A 14,831-nucleotide genomic window follows, 5' to 3' on the forward strand; every position below is an offset into this window, starting at 1 on the left:
AGATGGTGTTCCCTTCTCTCTAAAGTCAGTGTCTTCCTTCATAGATTCTATCTCCTTTCACCAACTGAAGCACACTGCTCCAGAAATTCATCCCTTTCCAGCCTACATCATAATTTTTCACCTTATACTAGCCCCTCTCCCTTAAGCACAACTTGTTCTTATTTCTCTCCCTCCTTCCCTTATTAGCTACCACCCCATTTCTTTGGTTCCTTTTGCAACAATATGCTTTGAAAGTATTGTATAAACACACTTGTCTCCAGTTCTTCTGTTTCATTGTAAATTTACACCAGTGAGGCTTTTTGTGGGCCATGCATTCCCCTTCCTTTCCAGCCCTGGTCCTGGACACCAAGAGTTTGATGTACTGGAAGAACAATATTGTCATTTATGAACTGCTTTTCAAGGAAGGAATCATAGTAGCCAAGAAGGACGTCCACACACCTAAAAACCCTGACCTGTCAGAAAAGAATGTGTCCAATCTTCATGTCATGAAGGTCACGCAGTTTCTTGAATCATGGGGTCCATAAAGGAACAGTTTGCCTGGGCATTTCTACTGGGAGTTTACCAAGGAAGGTATCCAGTATATCCGTGATTACCTCCACCTGCCACCGGAGATTGTGCCTGCCACTCTGTGCCACAGCCATCCTGACACTGGCAGGCTACAGCCCAAAGGTGTGGAAGGATAGCAGCCTGTAAGAATCACACAAGGGGAAGCTGACAGACACCTACGGATCAAGCGCTGTGCCCCTTGGTGCGAACAAGAGAGCTGAGGCTCTCTTGTGTCGGTAACCGAATTCTGGTTAGAGGAGGATTTGGTCATAGATGTGATCAGCCACTTCAGTAAAGTTGGAGGAGATTGTTTTTGTGTTGGATAAATCCATAGCCAGGAAAAAAAAAAAAAAAAAGGCTTTTCTCCCAACCACCTGCTAAAACCAACCTCCACATTGCTAAATCTAGTGGCCAGTGCTCAGTCCTTGTCTTAATTGATCTCTTAGCAGCATTTGATACAGATGATCACTCTTGCCTACTTGATTCATGTCAATCTCTGGACTTCCAGGGTACATCCCTCTCTTGGTCTCTCCCCACCCCGCTTCACTGATTTGTTCCTACTCATTCTCCTTTGCTGGCTCAGGACTCCTATTGTTGGAGTGCACCAAGGCTTGGGTTTGGACCACTTCTCTTGTCTATTTGTATTCACTTCCTGATGACTTCATTCCAGTTTTTTGGTTTTCTGTCTGCATGCTAATGTGGTCTCCAGATTTGTATATCCAACTGCCAACATGACATCTCTGTTTAGATGACTAATAGAAAACTCAAACTCAACATGCGCAAAATTGAGCGATTGAATTTTTCCCAAACCTACTTCTTTCACAGCCTTCTCCATCTCATTTAGTGGCAATTTCATCCTTTCTCTGCTCAGGCCAAAGACCTTGTAGTTGTTCTGGATTACTTTTTGTCTTTCACAACCCACATCTGATTCATCAGGAAAATCTGAATACTTCCATAGAATTAGAATAGTTCATCAGATAGACAATCATCAAAGAATTCTTTGACATATGAAATCAATTAGGAATTTATTAATTCCATTTTCATATTCTGTACAGAATTAAAATCAATGGCAGATAAAGCAGTAGCAAGATGTAATTTTGATTTATAGGGGGTTTTGTAATCAGTTAGACCTGGTTTCAAATGATACGACTTTTCCATTTGTCTAAGTGTGATTTTAGACAAGTTATATTTCTCTAAGGCTTTGTTTCCTTATATATAACTGAGGAATAAATACCACCTTCAGGGAGTTTTATAAAAGGCAACTCTGGGTTCCCTGTAATATCATTCAGTAAATAGCAACTGTTGAGCCCTTGTTCGTGCTCTTAATGAAAATAAAACAGGGTAGTGATTGGCTTTGTCTTTCAAATGAAATTCTTGAAAAAAGTAAAATTAAGGAAAAATAAAGTACTTGCTACCATGGCAACTGAGGCAGTAGACAGCTTAAAGAATAAGAAATGATAGTCTAAAGATTGGGCAGTAGACAGCTTAAAGAATAAGAAACGATAGTCTAAAGATTGCTTCAGTCTGCTTCACTGTTTTCGCTCATATTGCCTTTGTTTTTGTAATCTTGTAATCTTTCTAATCTTAAACATGAGATTGGCAGTGGAGTGTCCATCCATATAAATTGTTTTTTTTTAATGTTCTATTATTCTAATATAGCTGTGATAACATTATCCTAAAAGCTCTTGCACAGAATTGATCACCATCATGCTTCTTCTCTTCCTGTTATCCTATCAGTTAAACCTGTATCTTCTGAGATGGTATAAACAAAGTATAAAGATAAAGTGAACTATATGAAAGCACTAGGACATCTGCTTTGTTTGTTGGAACATACCTTTCTTCTTTCTCTTTAACGTGGTATTTCTCCTAATACTCTGTGAATGTGTGATGGAGATAAGTTTACCTGTATGTGCATTTGAATGGGTGGATACATGTACGTTTACAGAGTTATTTTTTAAATCTATTTTTGAAACTGCTATTTTTAAAAAATCTATTTACTAAACTACTAGGCAGCAGCATTATTTAATACAAACAATATGGGTTGGTAGTTAGAATATATGGATTTATACATTCTTTTTTGTTGTTCATTTACTCACCAACATCTTGACTATTTTTTTAAAAAATTTATTTATTTGAGAGAGAGAGAGTGAGAGAGCATGAACAGGGGGAGGAACAGAGGGAGAGGGATGAGTAGACTCCATGCTGAGCATGGAGCACAACGTGGGGCTCAGTCCCATGACCCTGAGATCATGACGTGAACCAAAATCAAGAGTCAGACGCTTAACTGACTGAGTCAGCCAGGGGTCCCTTTGCCAACAACTGGGCTGTTAATGTACCAAGCAATGCACTCAGTGCAAACTTTGAATGTTCAGTATACAACTTATTAACTGTAAGAATCTGGAAAATAGAGTAAGCATTTTTGAGTTCTCAGGACAGTCAAAATGAGATAATACTATTAATATACCACTCGTTAAAAGAGAGAAGCAAAGCAGCCAGAGGAAGATTTGTTTCAAGCATTTCCCAAATATTTATTGAATGCCTATTCTATGACTTGCCTTGTGCTGGTTCTTGTTAGTGATAGATGAGGAGTTCCATATAAGACAACTTTTGCATAATAAGGACTTTTACTTCATCTCAGACTTTAGAAATTGATTTAAAAAAATAAAATAAAAATTTTATGTCAGTGACCAAGAATTTTTTTGTATCCTGATGCAATAATTATGGTGTTAAGTAATAGAAGACATATTTGGAAACTGGACAGTAAATAAAACAGAAAATATAGATTTATCCAGAGTGGAAATATTGGCCAGAAGTCACTAAGCATTTTGCCGATTTCTAGGGAAAAGTGAAACTTAATATCGAAAGTGTACTATAAGATAGAGCATGTAGGGCGTAGCCACATTTAAGTTCAATATGTAATAGTCTATATATAGTTCTCATGCAATAAAATGGACCCAATATTTCTCAACTCACTTTATTTATTTTTATAAAAGTCAGACCTCAGAAACCCCTTATGGTATTATAAAAACTTTAACTATGTGGGCATCTGTTATTCACAGTGGTAGGTGAAGAAATAATGTCCTGTCATAGAACTTTAATGTGATTTTTTTATAAAAATAGGCTAATGACATATATTTTAGAACATGAGATAAATTTAACAAATTTAGTAAAATTATTGTGTCGTAGAATTATAAGGTTCCAATCCATCAATATTTTTCTGTTAAAAGAACAAAACAAAACTCAAGTCTGATTTCATATAATTTAATATTTTTAATTTAGGCATGAAGATGTGTATGGGCTATTATAATACATATAAGTATTTGTGCAAAATGCCATTCAAGCAAAGAGAAACCAAAGTGCAAAGAAGAGTATGAAATGAACATACCATTTAAAAATTTTCTAATTTGAATTTTGAAGATAATATGTACATAGGTGTGTTTGTGCACGTATATGTACATATGTGTATGTATGTATACATACATACACATATGTATAATGCACACAAAAATGCATACGCAGGTATATAAACACATCTACATACATGCCTGTATCTAGATATATATAAAAATTTTGTGAGATTATCTTTAAAAAAAAACTCCAGCGTATTATCATCAAGATGTGGATTAAAGGCAAATTTAATATTTTTATCTTGTTATAAATAGAACTTGTAAATTTCAGTATGCTTGATTTGTATTTATTTCTTTAGTCTGAATGACTGCAAATCTCGAGGGATCACAAAGGATTCTAAATATTGTCTTTATTTGAGACTCCCTCAATGAATGGTTAGGTAGCTAAGAAATATCTCCTGAACTCAGAAGAAAGTCTTTGAGGCATTAGAAGTTTTATTTTGTTTGTTGTTTTCTAATTGGGATCCTGCAGTGTGAGATCTCACAGCTAGAACTGATTATACCTCTTGGGTGGAGTATCTCATTGGCTTGCTACAGATGCAGTGTGTCCTCTCACTTCACCTGCCCGTCATCTCTATTTTAACTGTAACAGGTGTCTGGTACTTCACTACCCCTCAGTAAAAATTTGTTGAATAAATGAATGAATAAATGAATGAGTGAACAAACCCTACAAACTTGTGTACAACCAGCTGTTACTGTCAGGAAGGAGACTCAGAGACAGGGTGTAAAAGTAAACTTAAGAGTGTTGGCTCTCTACATAGGATCATCTTTTCTGAATCTTGTAGAAGTCATGATGTGAAGAGAAGGAAGCAGATATAGTTTGAAGTGCATAAATACAAATATATATTTAGTAGATAGATAGATAAGATAGATAATCTAGCTGGCAGTGTGTACCTAACTAGCTTCCACATGCCATCCATATGGATCACTGGGATGTATTGCCCATCTGGACTGCAAATTTCACTCCATCTGGCATGACTTCTAACTAAATGCTTGGCTAGAAAATGCTTTGTTATCCTATAGTGTGATGGTGTAAATTGTAGTGATATCTCTCCTCCTTGTCCTCCTCCTCCTCCTCTTTCTTCTCCTCTCCCCCTTCCTCCCTCCATTTCTCTCTCTCTCTCTCTCTTTCTCCTTACTCTTCTTTGTCCAATATGGCATTTTCCTCTCTGAGCATTATCAGGAACTAAGAGCAAATGAACAGCCCTTTCAGCATATTTCTTTAATTCTTCAAATTCTTACCACTCTAACAAATTTTCAAGTTTCTTATCCAATACACATAAATGAACAAAAGAAAAGATGTATTGAATTGCTTGTCTTGAAGCAGAATATATCTAACAGTTACTTGTTTAAAAAGTTACATTGAAGGGCTATAAAAAATATGTGAGCTGAATCTTCCTGATAGTGTATGAAATAGTAGGCTCTAAAGTATTTTTTTTGAAGTTTTTATGAAATCAAGCTGATAACATACATTTCAGAAGGCTTAGGAGTAATTATTCTCAGAGGCCGAGGGGTATATTAGATGACTTCTGGGAATCTTCTCTGTAAGTTTATTAAGAACAAGAGTTTTGGTTTCAGGATTTTATTTTACCCATTTTTAAGAAAGTGTAATTGAGTTATCCTTTTACTTTTTCATCTTCAATTTCTTTCTGTAAAAATTCAAGCAGTTGAGACAGCTGGACTTAAATTTCCTAGAGTTCATATTCTTAATTTGTCTCTCCTGAGAAAAGATATACCTTGAGAGATTTTGGGGGTGGTCTGTGTGTAGTAATTGAAATGGGCATATTATTTACTCTTTATATGGTTGGTAGACATTGCCCATAATCTAATGACTGCTACCATAAGCCTATTAAATTTTGTTTCACGTAGTAATACTGTACTCTATAGTTTTACTTTCAAGTTAATACTTAAAATAGTCTTATTATAAATTGAACTCAGTCAAACTAAGAATGAAGTTTCTTGACAAGCCAAAAAATCTTGGAAAGCTATTTGGGAAACTTAAGAAAGATGTCAAAATATACTAACCAAAAGTATGAAAATATGTCTCTACATTTCATATATTTCTTGAGAAAAGAATGTTCTAACTTTACTTGATTTCAGGGAAATAGGGTGTTAACCAGATTAAGTCTCTTTACTAATTTCACTTGAGGAAACCTTTATATATGAAAAAACACATGTAACACAGTTCCCTCATATGCCCTGAAATGTTTTCAGCCATATTTCCCAAAACATTCCATGACGTCTTGTATCTTTTCATGCTTTGAACCTTCTCTTCAGAAAGTCTTCAACCTCCTGCTCTTGCTAGGGTCACTTTGATATATCCTTTGAGTTAGGTGCTTTTCAGATGAACACAATTTCCTTTATGTTGTCAGTCATTAGCACTTATTAAGCTGCATTTCAGTTGTCTTGGTAGTTGACAACCTCTTACTAGTTGATGTCCTTCCTACCAAATTTAAAGTTCCTTTTAGGACAGAGACTGGATCTTTTATAATTATTACTCTGTGGCCTAGAAGTGGTGCCAGACTTCTATAGCCACAACGGACAAGGCAAGATTCTGTATCCTTTCACTTTTCAGACATGGACACCACCTTCACTATTGCTACCAGGCAGAGAAAGAAAGTTGAGTTGTCTTCAAATAAACCCTCAGAACAATGACATACTGTCATTATCATAAATAGCCCATTTAGAAAACAAAAATTTGGGAAGGAATATATATTTTGACAATTTCCACAACATTTAGAGTAAGCACTGTATTTAAAATAATTATATATTAATACTGTTTCTCCTTCCAGCTTCTTTCAACCTTAATTCATACTGCCTTCTTTCCCTTCTCCACACAAAAACTATGGAAAAGAAAAACTTGTACTCTGCTTGGCCAAAAGCTTCAGAATTCCTTACTTTAGCAAGGATGCAAATTCAGCAAACATATTAGATTATACCAGGAAGATGTAATAGTATGCCAGAAATATTTGATTTATTGGCTTCTCTAAATAATAATAAGAAATCTAGTGAATTCTCTGGTCTATATTATATCAGAACCATTTAACAGATAAGCATAAAACACATGGAGATTTTATTTGCACCATAATAATCCATTTGGCAAAAAAAAAAAAAAAAAATTCCTTAAAGCCTGTGTTCTCAAGAACCTTCACAGTTGCTTTTGAGACATTATTTCCACTAACAGCTCTTTGAGGAGCATGACTTACATGGCCCCGTTAACCATAGGAGGAAATGTGATCCCAACATATATCTTTGAGTGGGAAAAAATAAAAAATTTTTTACACAGATCACTGATTACCAAAGCCAGTATGTGTATTTATTTGTTTTTTTTTTTTAAGATTTTATTTATTTATTTGACAGAGAGAGAAAGATCACAAGTAGGCAGAGAGGCAGGCAGAGAGAGGGAGGGAAGCAGGCTCCTTGCTGAGCAGAGAGCCCAATGTGGGGCTCGATCCCAGGACCCTGAGATCATGACCTGAGCTGAAGGCGGAGGCTTTAACCCACTGAGCCACCCAGGTGCCCCTGTATTTATTTGTTTTATTTAATTTGAGAATCAGTGAATCCCATGCAGGCTAAAAAACCAGAAGGGGAAAAAAAAGATTATTTTGAAAAATATAGTAATATGGCTGCTTAAGTAATCATGAAAAAATAAAATGTGACTTCTCAACTTAAATTGCAGTGGTAGAGTTATAGTTAAGATGACTAATGGTTTTAGCAAATAGGTAATTCATACAGGAGAAAAAAATTTGTAAAAAACAAAATAGTCATTTGAGTGCTCAAAAAGCAAATGGATGGGAGCACATCAAAGGGAAATAGGAGCCAATCTGAAGGAGCTCTCTGTGGCCAAAACTGGGACTATTTGAGTATCAAAATAAATTATATTGTATTGTATTATAACCCCAAGTATAAAATAAATATACATGAGTCCATCTGATACAAGTAAATGGTTGAAAAAATAACTGTAGATGAGGCATATCTTCTCTACAGAAGAATTCTATTTAATACATATAAACACTACCCTCCTCCACAAAGTAAAGCTTAATTTCACCACTTTCTATCACCTCTTTGAGGATGTACTAAACTTAGTGGCCAACTTCCAATGGATAGAGTATGGAAAGGAAAAATAGTAACTTTACAGTAGAGAAACCTGGCAAACACCACCTTGTCAAGTGATGGTTAGTATTGTATGTGGATATCATGTACTCCCATAATGATGTCATGAGGTCAATTCATTAATATCAGATGATGAGAAGGACACTTTACCCTTGTGGTATGTACAGCCTGTAGCCCGAGTCTAATCATGAGGGAAACATCAAATAAAATTAATATAGGCATCAGAGCAGGATAGCCTAGGGGATACTTGGCCAGTACTTGATGGTCCTCTAAAGACTGTCAAGATCATGAAAAACTAGGAAAAGCTGAGACGGTGTCACAGACCAGAGGAACTGGGGAGACATGGAAATTAAGTAAACCTGATACTCTGGATTGGAACTTAGAAGAGAAAAGAGACATTAACGGAAAGACTAGTGAAATCCAAGTGAAGTCTGGAGTTTATTTGATAACAATGTGCCAATATTAGTTATTTAGTTTTGACAAATGCACCATAATAATGTAAGATGTTAGCAGGGAGATTGGGCGAGAGATATATGGGAACTCTCTGTACTAGCTCTCCAAGTTTTCCATAAATGTAAAATTATTCTCAAATTAAACATTTGTTTAAGACTTATCTTTTGGTTTATTTAGCAGTTTGCTAGGTAAATAACTACCTACTTGCTGAATTTACCAGAATGTGGGACTCCTATCTAAGGAATCGAGAATCATTTTTCTGCTTCCTCCTCATTGATATTATAAATCTGAGTCATAATTGGAATAAAGATATAAATGAATAATAAGTTAAGTTTTGAGAGCCTATCACCATCATATTCTTTTTATAGGCTGCCGGTTCAAAGTAGGTGGTTCCTGGTTCTTAATTATGTGTAACTATGCCATCTTAGATACATTCACAAAGACACTACTTTTGGCTCATTCTCATCTCTGTTCTCCTGAAGTCTCCACCTTTGAACCATGTGTAAATGGAGCATTTATTTTTACTTCTAAAAAGTGTAAAGTCATCTGAATATGATCTTTTATACAGACTGAATACTTTGTGTTAAAAGATATAAAAAATGAACATGATTTACAGTGTAGTCTAGATCTTTGCAGTTAGTGCTTTTAGATACTGAGTTAAAAATCTTCATGTATCTAAAAGATTTTTTAATTTCTTGTTTTTTTATATATGAGAGATAAAGTTTTGATTTTTTAAAAACAAGTGTATTGGACTTCCTTAGTCATTAATTATGAAACTTACTGAATTTTTGAGTTAAAATGAGGGAAGGAGAGTAATAATTATGCCCATGTTGTGATGTTCTCTAAGAGTTCAGAAAAGTAGAAATATTTAATGCATTTTACTTGATAACCTTCCTAGTATTAAATAGCTTTACTGAATCATATGCCTGGAGCCTCAGTGTTCTAGCCGGCTATAATATGCTTTGATCTATAAATGTAAAAAGAACTCTTCATTTTAAATGAAAAGGATTTGTACAAAAGTCTAAAATCTTGTTGAAAAGACTGGGAGTAACAAAGAGATTTGGAATCATACAGAAATACGAGTGATAGAACAAGAATTTGGTACTAAATACGGCTTTAAACAGCATAGGAAACATGCTTCAGGTTAGTCAGAAGAGGTCCTCTGAATTACACTGTGCACGCTTCCCTGAAATGAAACTGTATGTTATTGGTTAACCAGGATATTTAGCATAATCACTCTGCTAGACTGTGGTGGAGGGAGGTGATTATCACTGAGAACAGATGGGCAGGTCCACAGCACTGCCAGATTCTGCACAAGCTCCATTTATTGTTGGTTCTTGCTTTTCCCCTTCTGTGTTTTAATTTTTTTTTTTAAAAAAACATTATATGTTTTAAAGAACTAGCTGCACAAAAGGTCAGTGGCTGATAATCTTTCAGCTTAGATTTCAGACGCAGGAGAAAGATTCAAAATGCTGTCACTGTGTATCTATGAAGGATGGGGCAGATTTCATTTTACCCTCTAGCCTCCCTCAATGCATGCACGGATTTATCTGTACGCTAAGCTCTCTGCTCTGCATCTGTAGCTCCTTGTGGATTATATTGTCTCTGTGATCAGAAATGATTTTCTCGGATATGAACACCGTTTCTGGCTCCCCTAAAGTGCATCCTCCTAATGGGACCCGGTTTTACACTTTTCAAGTAAGTGTATTTTAAATGGCTTCACTACTTAGGAAGTTAATGTATAGTCAAACTTTCAATAAAGGGAAATAGAAGCAAAGGAAAACTGCAAAGTGTGAAAGTGTTAAAGAGGATGTAAGAAATGGATAATGTGCATGCCAGTTTAATCTATTTTTTTAAAAATATGGAAATAGGATGGCATTAGGATTCTCTGAATTCAAGCAAAATAATAATGAACACTTAATTTTCACAGGGATTTTAAAATTTGCTACTGTATCATCTTTGAGGGTTTATGAGATGTGTGTCCTGATATTGTTATTTATGGCTGTCATATGGTGGACATTACAGAGTTACTTCTCTTATATATCACAGGGAGAATAGAACTAAGGGACGTATTATGGAACTTTGAAAACTGTCTCCTCTGGGCTTAGAAAAACATTTTATATTTCATAAGCAGTTTAACAGAATTTCTATTATTTAATTTTGTTACACATGCAGTATATAAGTAATCACTAATATAAGAGGCTTAAATACCACATTTAGTATGCTTTACAATTTGAGATAAAGTAGAAACTCATTAAGATGGAAGATTTGGTGTTATCAAAAAGTCAGAATGATTTATAATATAAATATAAACGTGAGTTACAAGCTGTTACCTACTAAATGTGTTTCGGTTCCCCGTGAATAAATCAGCCATAAATCTAGAAGATGGTTAAGTCTAAATTAAATTAGATTCTTCCTCATTTTTCTCCTCAAACTGCATCTTTTAGTACTAAGGTTTACTTTGTAATTCAGTCATATCATCATTACATGAAAAGGGAAAATGAACCTTCTTCTCTCTGTGTGTTTTACTTTATGTGAAAAGAAACAGCCTAGCACTTACTTATTTTAGCTATATAGTTATAATGTTCTGAAAAAAATATACATAAAGACCTAGAGAATTAATACAGTAGAGGTAGTCAGAATTCTTTTAAAAGAGAGCTCTGAATAAATGCACATCTGATTTATTAATGTCTTTTGCCTTTGCAAACTATAAGCAGCAAATATAATTACTCCATCTCTCTCCCTTTCTCTACTTCTATTTTTAATCCTGTTGCCTCTCCTGCTTTACACCGATGTCTACTGATAGTGCAAGTCTGTGCTGTTACAGAATATATTCACTTCCCAGTGGCGATCTGCTTATTGTGGCAGTGACTCAAAATGCAAGTGCCCTGGGGCTGTTCTGCAGAATTATTACTTTTTTTTCCTCCTCCGTACACTGAGATATAAACACTCTTTACAATATCCTGTAGTCTGGCTCTTTGGGGCAGCTTTTGACATTAGGTATTCTAGTTCAGTCTCTTGAAGTTTAAGGGTCAGTAAATTCCATATGCTCAGTCATGACACAGGCTTTTTACAATTCCTTCAGTAAAGATCTTGCTGACACCTTTCTTGGCAGGTGATTGTCTTTGAAACACAGTGGAATGATTTTTAAACACATTTTTTTGTTGCTGATGTTATAATGATTTGTGTAAAAACTAGGAATTTGGTAAAATAGAAATGTTGATAAATATGAACTCTATTCCACATTTTGAATTCATAAAGTGATATTTGATCCTGACATTTATGATGACAGGCAATGGGTATTTAACTTTTTGTTGCTATTGTTTGTTTTTGTTTGTGGTAGAAGAGAAGGAAGAAAAACAAGATAGTTTTTAAAGCACGGAAGGTAAAGATTTATAAAAGTTGACTCTTGGCTTTTATTTTCAAAGGGCAGAATTGGACATGATTTTTTTTTTCTTTATATGTGTTAACCTATTTTAAGGCAATATGTTTTCTCTGGTTGAAATACTGTTATAAGAAATGAGATGCTGTAGAAGTAATAGACCATTTCTCAAAAAAAATGTGTCTTTGAAAATGATGAGTTAAATTTTCAAAAGTGGTTCTCATTATGGAATGACATAAATGCATCTCAGAAATGATTCTGCATCAAGGAGCTGAGATTTTAATGCTTACTTTCTTAAAATTATTTTAGCACGAAAGTTAACATATGCAAAAACATTTAAGATAGCTTAGCATGAATAATATTGAGTTTCAGTTCCATCTTCTTATTAAATGTTCAAACTATCCTGTCATTTTTGTTGAGACTTTACATTACCAAATTTTAAGAGTAAGAATTAAAATGTATTTGACCTGAACAGTTCAAAGGTAACAAGGCAACAAATATGCTGAAGGATATTTTAATTACAAGACTTTCTTTGCATTTTAATTTATTCAAATATATTCATACTTGCACATACACATGCAAATATGGTTTTTGTATAGACTATCTAACACTTAAATTAATTTCCTTATATATGAGATCTCATTTCTTTATTCCTATGCATATACGTGTATCTGCCCTTTCTTTTCTTTCTTTCTTTCTTTCTTTTTTTTTTTTTAATTCAGTGGTTCCTGGATCCTGGGTGATGCCAAAACTCAATATGCACTATATGTTTAGTGAATTATTTATCACCAGAAATCAAGTTCTAGAATGTAGTTGCCCAGGCAAAAATTGAGATTAAATGCTACTATGGGAGAAAAAATTGATTAACATGTTTGTATGCATCAGAACTGCCAATTTATGGTGCTCAAATGTGTATAAATGGGAAAGCGTCTTTAAAACAAAATTAAATAGATATACTATACATATGAATATAGTAAATTCTTCTTAATTTTATGTCCATAAAAATGATGCCCCAATATCATTTCACTTGTATTTTTGCAAATAAAGCCATCTATATGCTTTATTAAATCTCTAGATTGGCTAATCATGACCTAATGTGTGAATACTCCCAGAGGTATTGGTGTCCAACACACTACCCCTCATTTCCTAGAGATTTTAACTATCTTCACCTAGTAGTTTTCAGACTGTGTCTGCACAGCCCTGAAGTTTCATGAGAGTTTGTCAGTAGTTGCTAGAGACAGTAGGGAAGAAGATACACCCTGAGGCTCTTAATGTTTCCTGATTCCATATTAACTAGTTTTATTCATTGGAGCTCTATGCAAGTTTTATGAACAATAAAGCAAACGGCATGGTGTTATCCAAAACAGAACAAAATAAAGGTTGCAAACTGCTTCCTCCGACCAAATGAATTTATTTTTGATGGGAACAACTTTGTCTATTGAATCCACAGAGGAGTTATTTCTGTTTAGAATACATTTCTTTGCCATTTACTCCTAGCATCAATAACATTAACTGCCAGGACTTTATGAGTAGCTGACTTTGTTGCTCCTGGGACCCACGGAAAAGAAAATATGGCAACATAATAATCACTGTTTTTACGTTTAAAATACTTCAGGTATCCCCTGTCCTTAAAGGATAAAGTCCATCTCTCTCGCTTGGCATAAAAAACTCTTCATGGTCTGGAGCACATGTGACATACTGCTTTACTTGTTTTGCTTTCCCAGAATGTTGTCTGTATGCTTCTGCTGTCTTTGCCTCTTCACTCAATCTGCCCATTGGTTAGTTTTGTTTTGTTTTGTTTTTTAACTTGAAGACCCATCTCAAATGCCATCTCCTCTGTGATCCTTTACTCAGACACCTCATTTCTGCAGGCTGTATGAAGTGCCTTCTCTTTGCTCCTTTGCCTGTCTGTACCATTGCTGAAGCTCTTACCATGCTTTGTTTTAGTCCACAAGATCATTTTATTAATCTATGTCCCTAGCACATCGTGGATACTGCCAATATGGCTGTTTAATAAGCTGGGGGGATATATGAGATAGCTAAATGGTTAAAATGTGAAAATTTGAAACAATCAGCAACAAATTTTTTTTTCAGACTGCACAGTTGGTGAGGCCTATGTATTATTAAAGAAAATATCTAAAGATAGATAAAGGTCAATTTAATACTAAGCTTTTGTGTACTGCTGTTGGATTCTTCAAAATCAATAATGGATACAGGAGTAATCAAGGAAATTTTATTGTTTTTAAAATATGTTTTTATGACAGCTAGACAAAATCTCTTTGAGATTTTTTTAATTATTTTTAAAATATGTTTTTATGACAGTTAGACAAAATCTCTTTGAGATATTTTTATTTTTTCTTTATATCTCTTTTGCATTCCTTTTTAGAGTTTTTCATATTTTATCAAGAAAGTTAAAATTTGAGTAGTGTCTATATTTCCCATTCAGCAGATAGGATTAGCACCTGAAATATATAGAACACTAAAGGGCAAGCTGAACATCTCAATTGCATGAAGAATTTCACTCAAAAGGATATTACTGGTATGTAGTATGGAGCATCATATCTTTGTTATCAAATGAAATTGAGGTAATTCTGGCTTTTTAGCAAAGAACCAGATCTTTAAAATATTCTATCCTTTTGGTACTACCTAAGAGTCCACTGTTATTTTTCTATTATTTGGAGTACGTTCTGTCGATAATTTTGAAATGCACTGAAAATATCTAGCAGAATTCTTGGCACATGTTAGATGTTTAAAAAAAATAAAAAAGAACTGAAGGAAAATTAGCCTTAAAGAGAAAAGAAGACAGACCCTGTGGCTCTGGGGTTACATGGTAATATAGGCAGAGAGAGAATTGAGGCAAATGAGAGAATTGGGATTTTTCTCTGGCATCCAGTTGTATGCAGTCATGATTATGAGTGGTAGAGATATGC

At 34.5% G+C, this 14,831-nt stretch overlaps 1 protein-coding gene across 12 annotated transcripts in view; it reads left to right on the forward strand.

Moving 5' to 3' along the window:
* PPFIA2 (PTPRF interacting protein alpha 2) overlaps positions 1-14,831 on the forward strand; it is a gene marked incomplete at both ends in the record, with an annotated part of 479,299 nt that overhangs the window by 144,859 nt on the left and 319,609 nt on the right. For 6 of the 12 annotated variants that reach the window (XM_080810782.1, XM_080810784.1, XM_080810775.1 and 3 more), the window contains one exon: positions 10,137-10,217. The exons of the other annotated variants lie outside the window; for them this stretch is intronic. In XM_080810782.1, the coding sequence (XP_080666908.1) occupies positions 10,137-10,217 (81 nt within the window). Of the gene's footprint in view, positions 1-10,136; positions 10,218-14,831 lie in introns of those variants that run through there. 12 annotated transcript variants of the gene reach the window in all.

The sequence above is a fragment of the Martes martes genome (genome assembly GCF_963455335.1).
Source record: "Martes martes genome assembly, chromosome: 8".
In the NCBI taxonomy this organism is placed as follows: Eukaryota; Metazoa; Chordata; class Mammalia; order Carnivora; family Mustelidae; genus Martes; species Martes martes.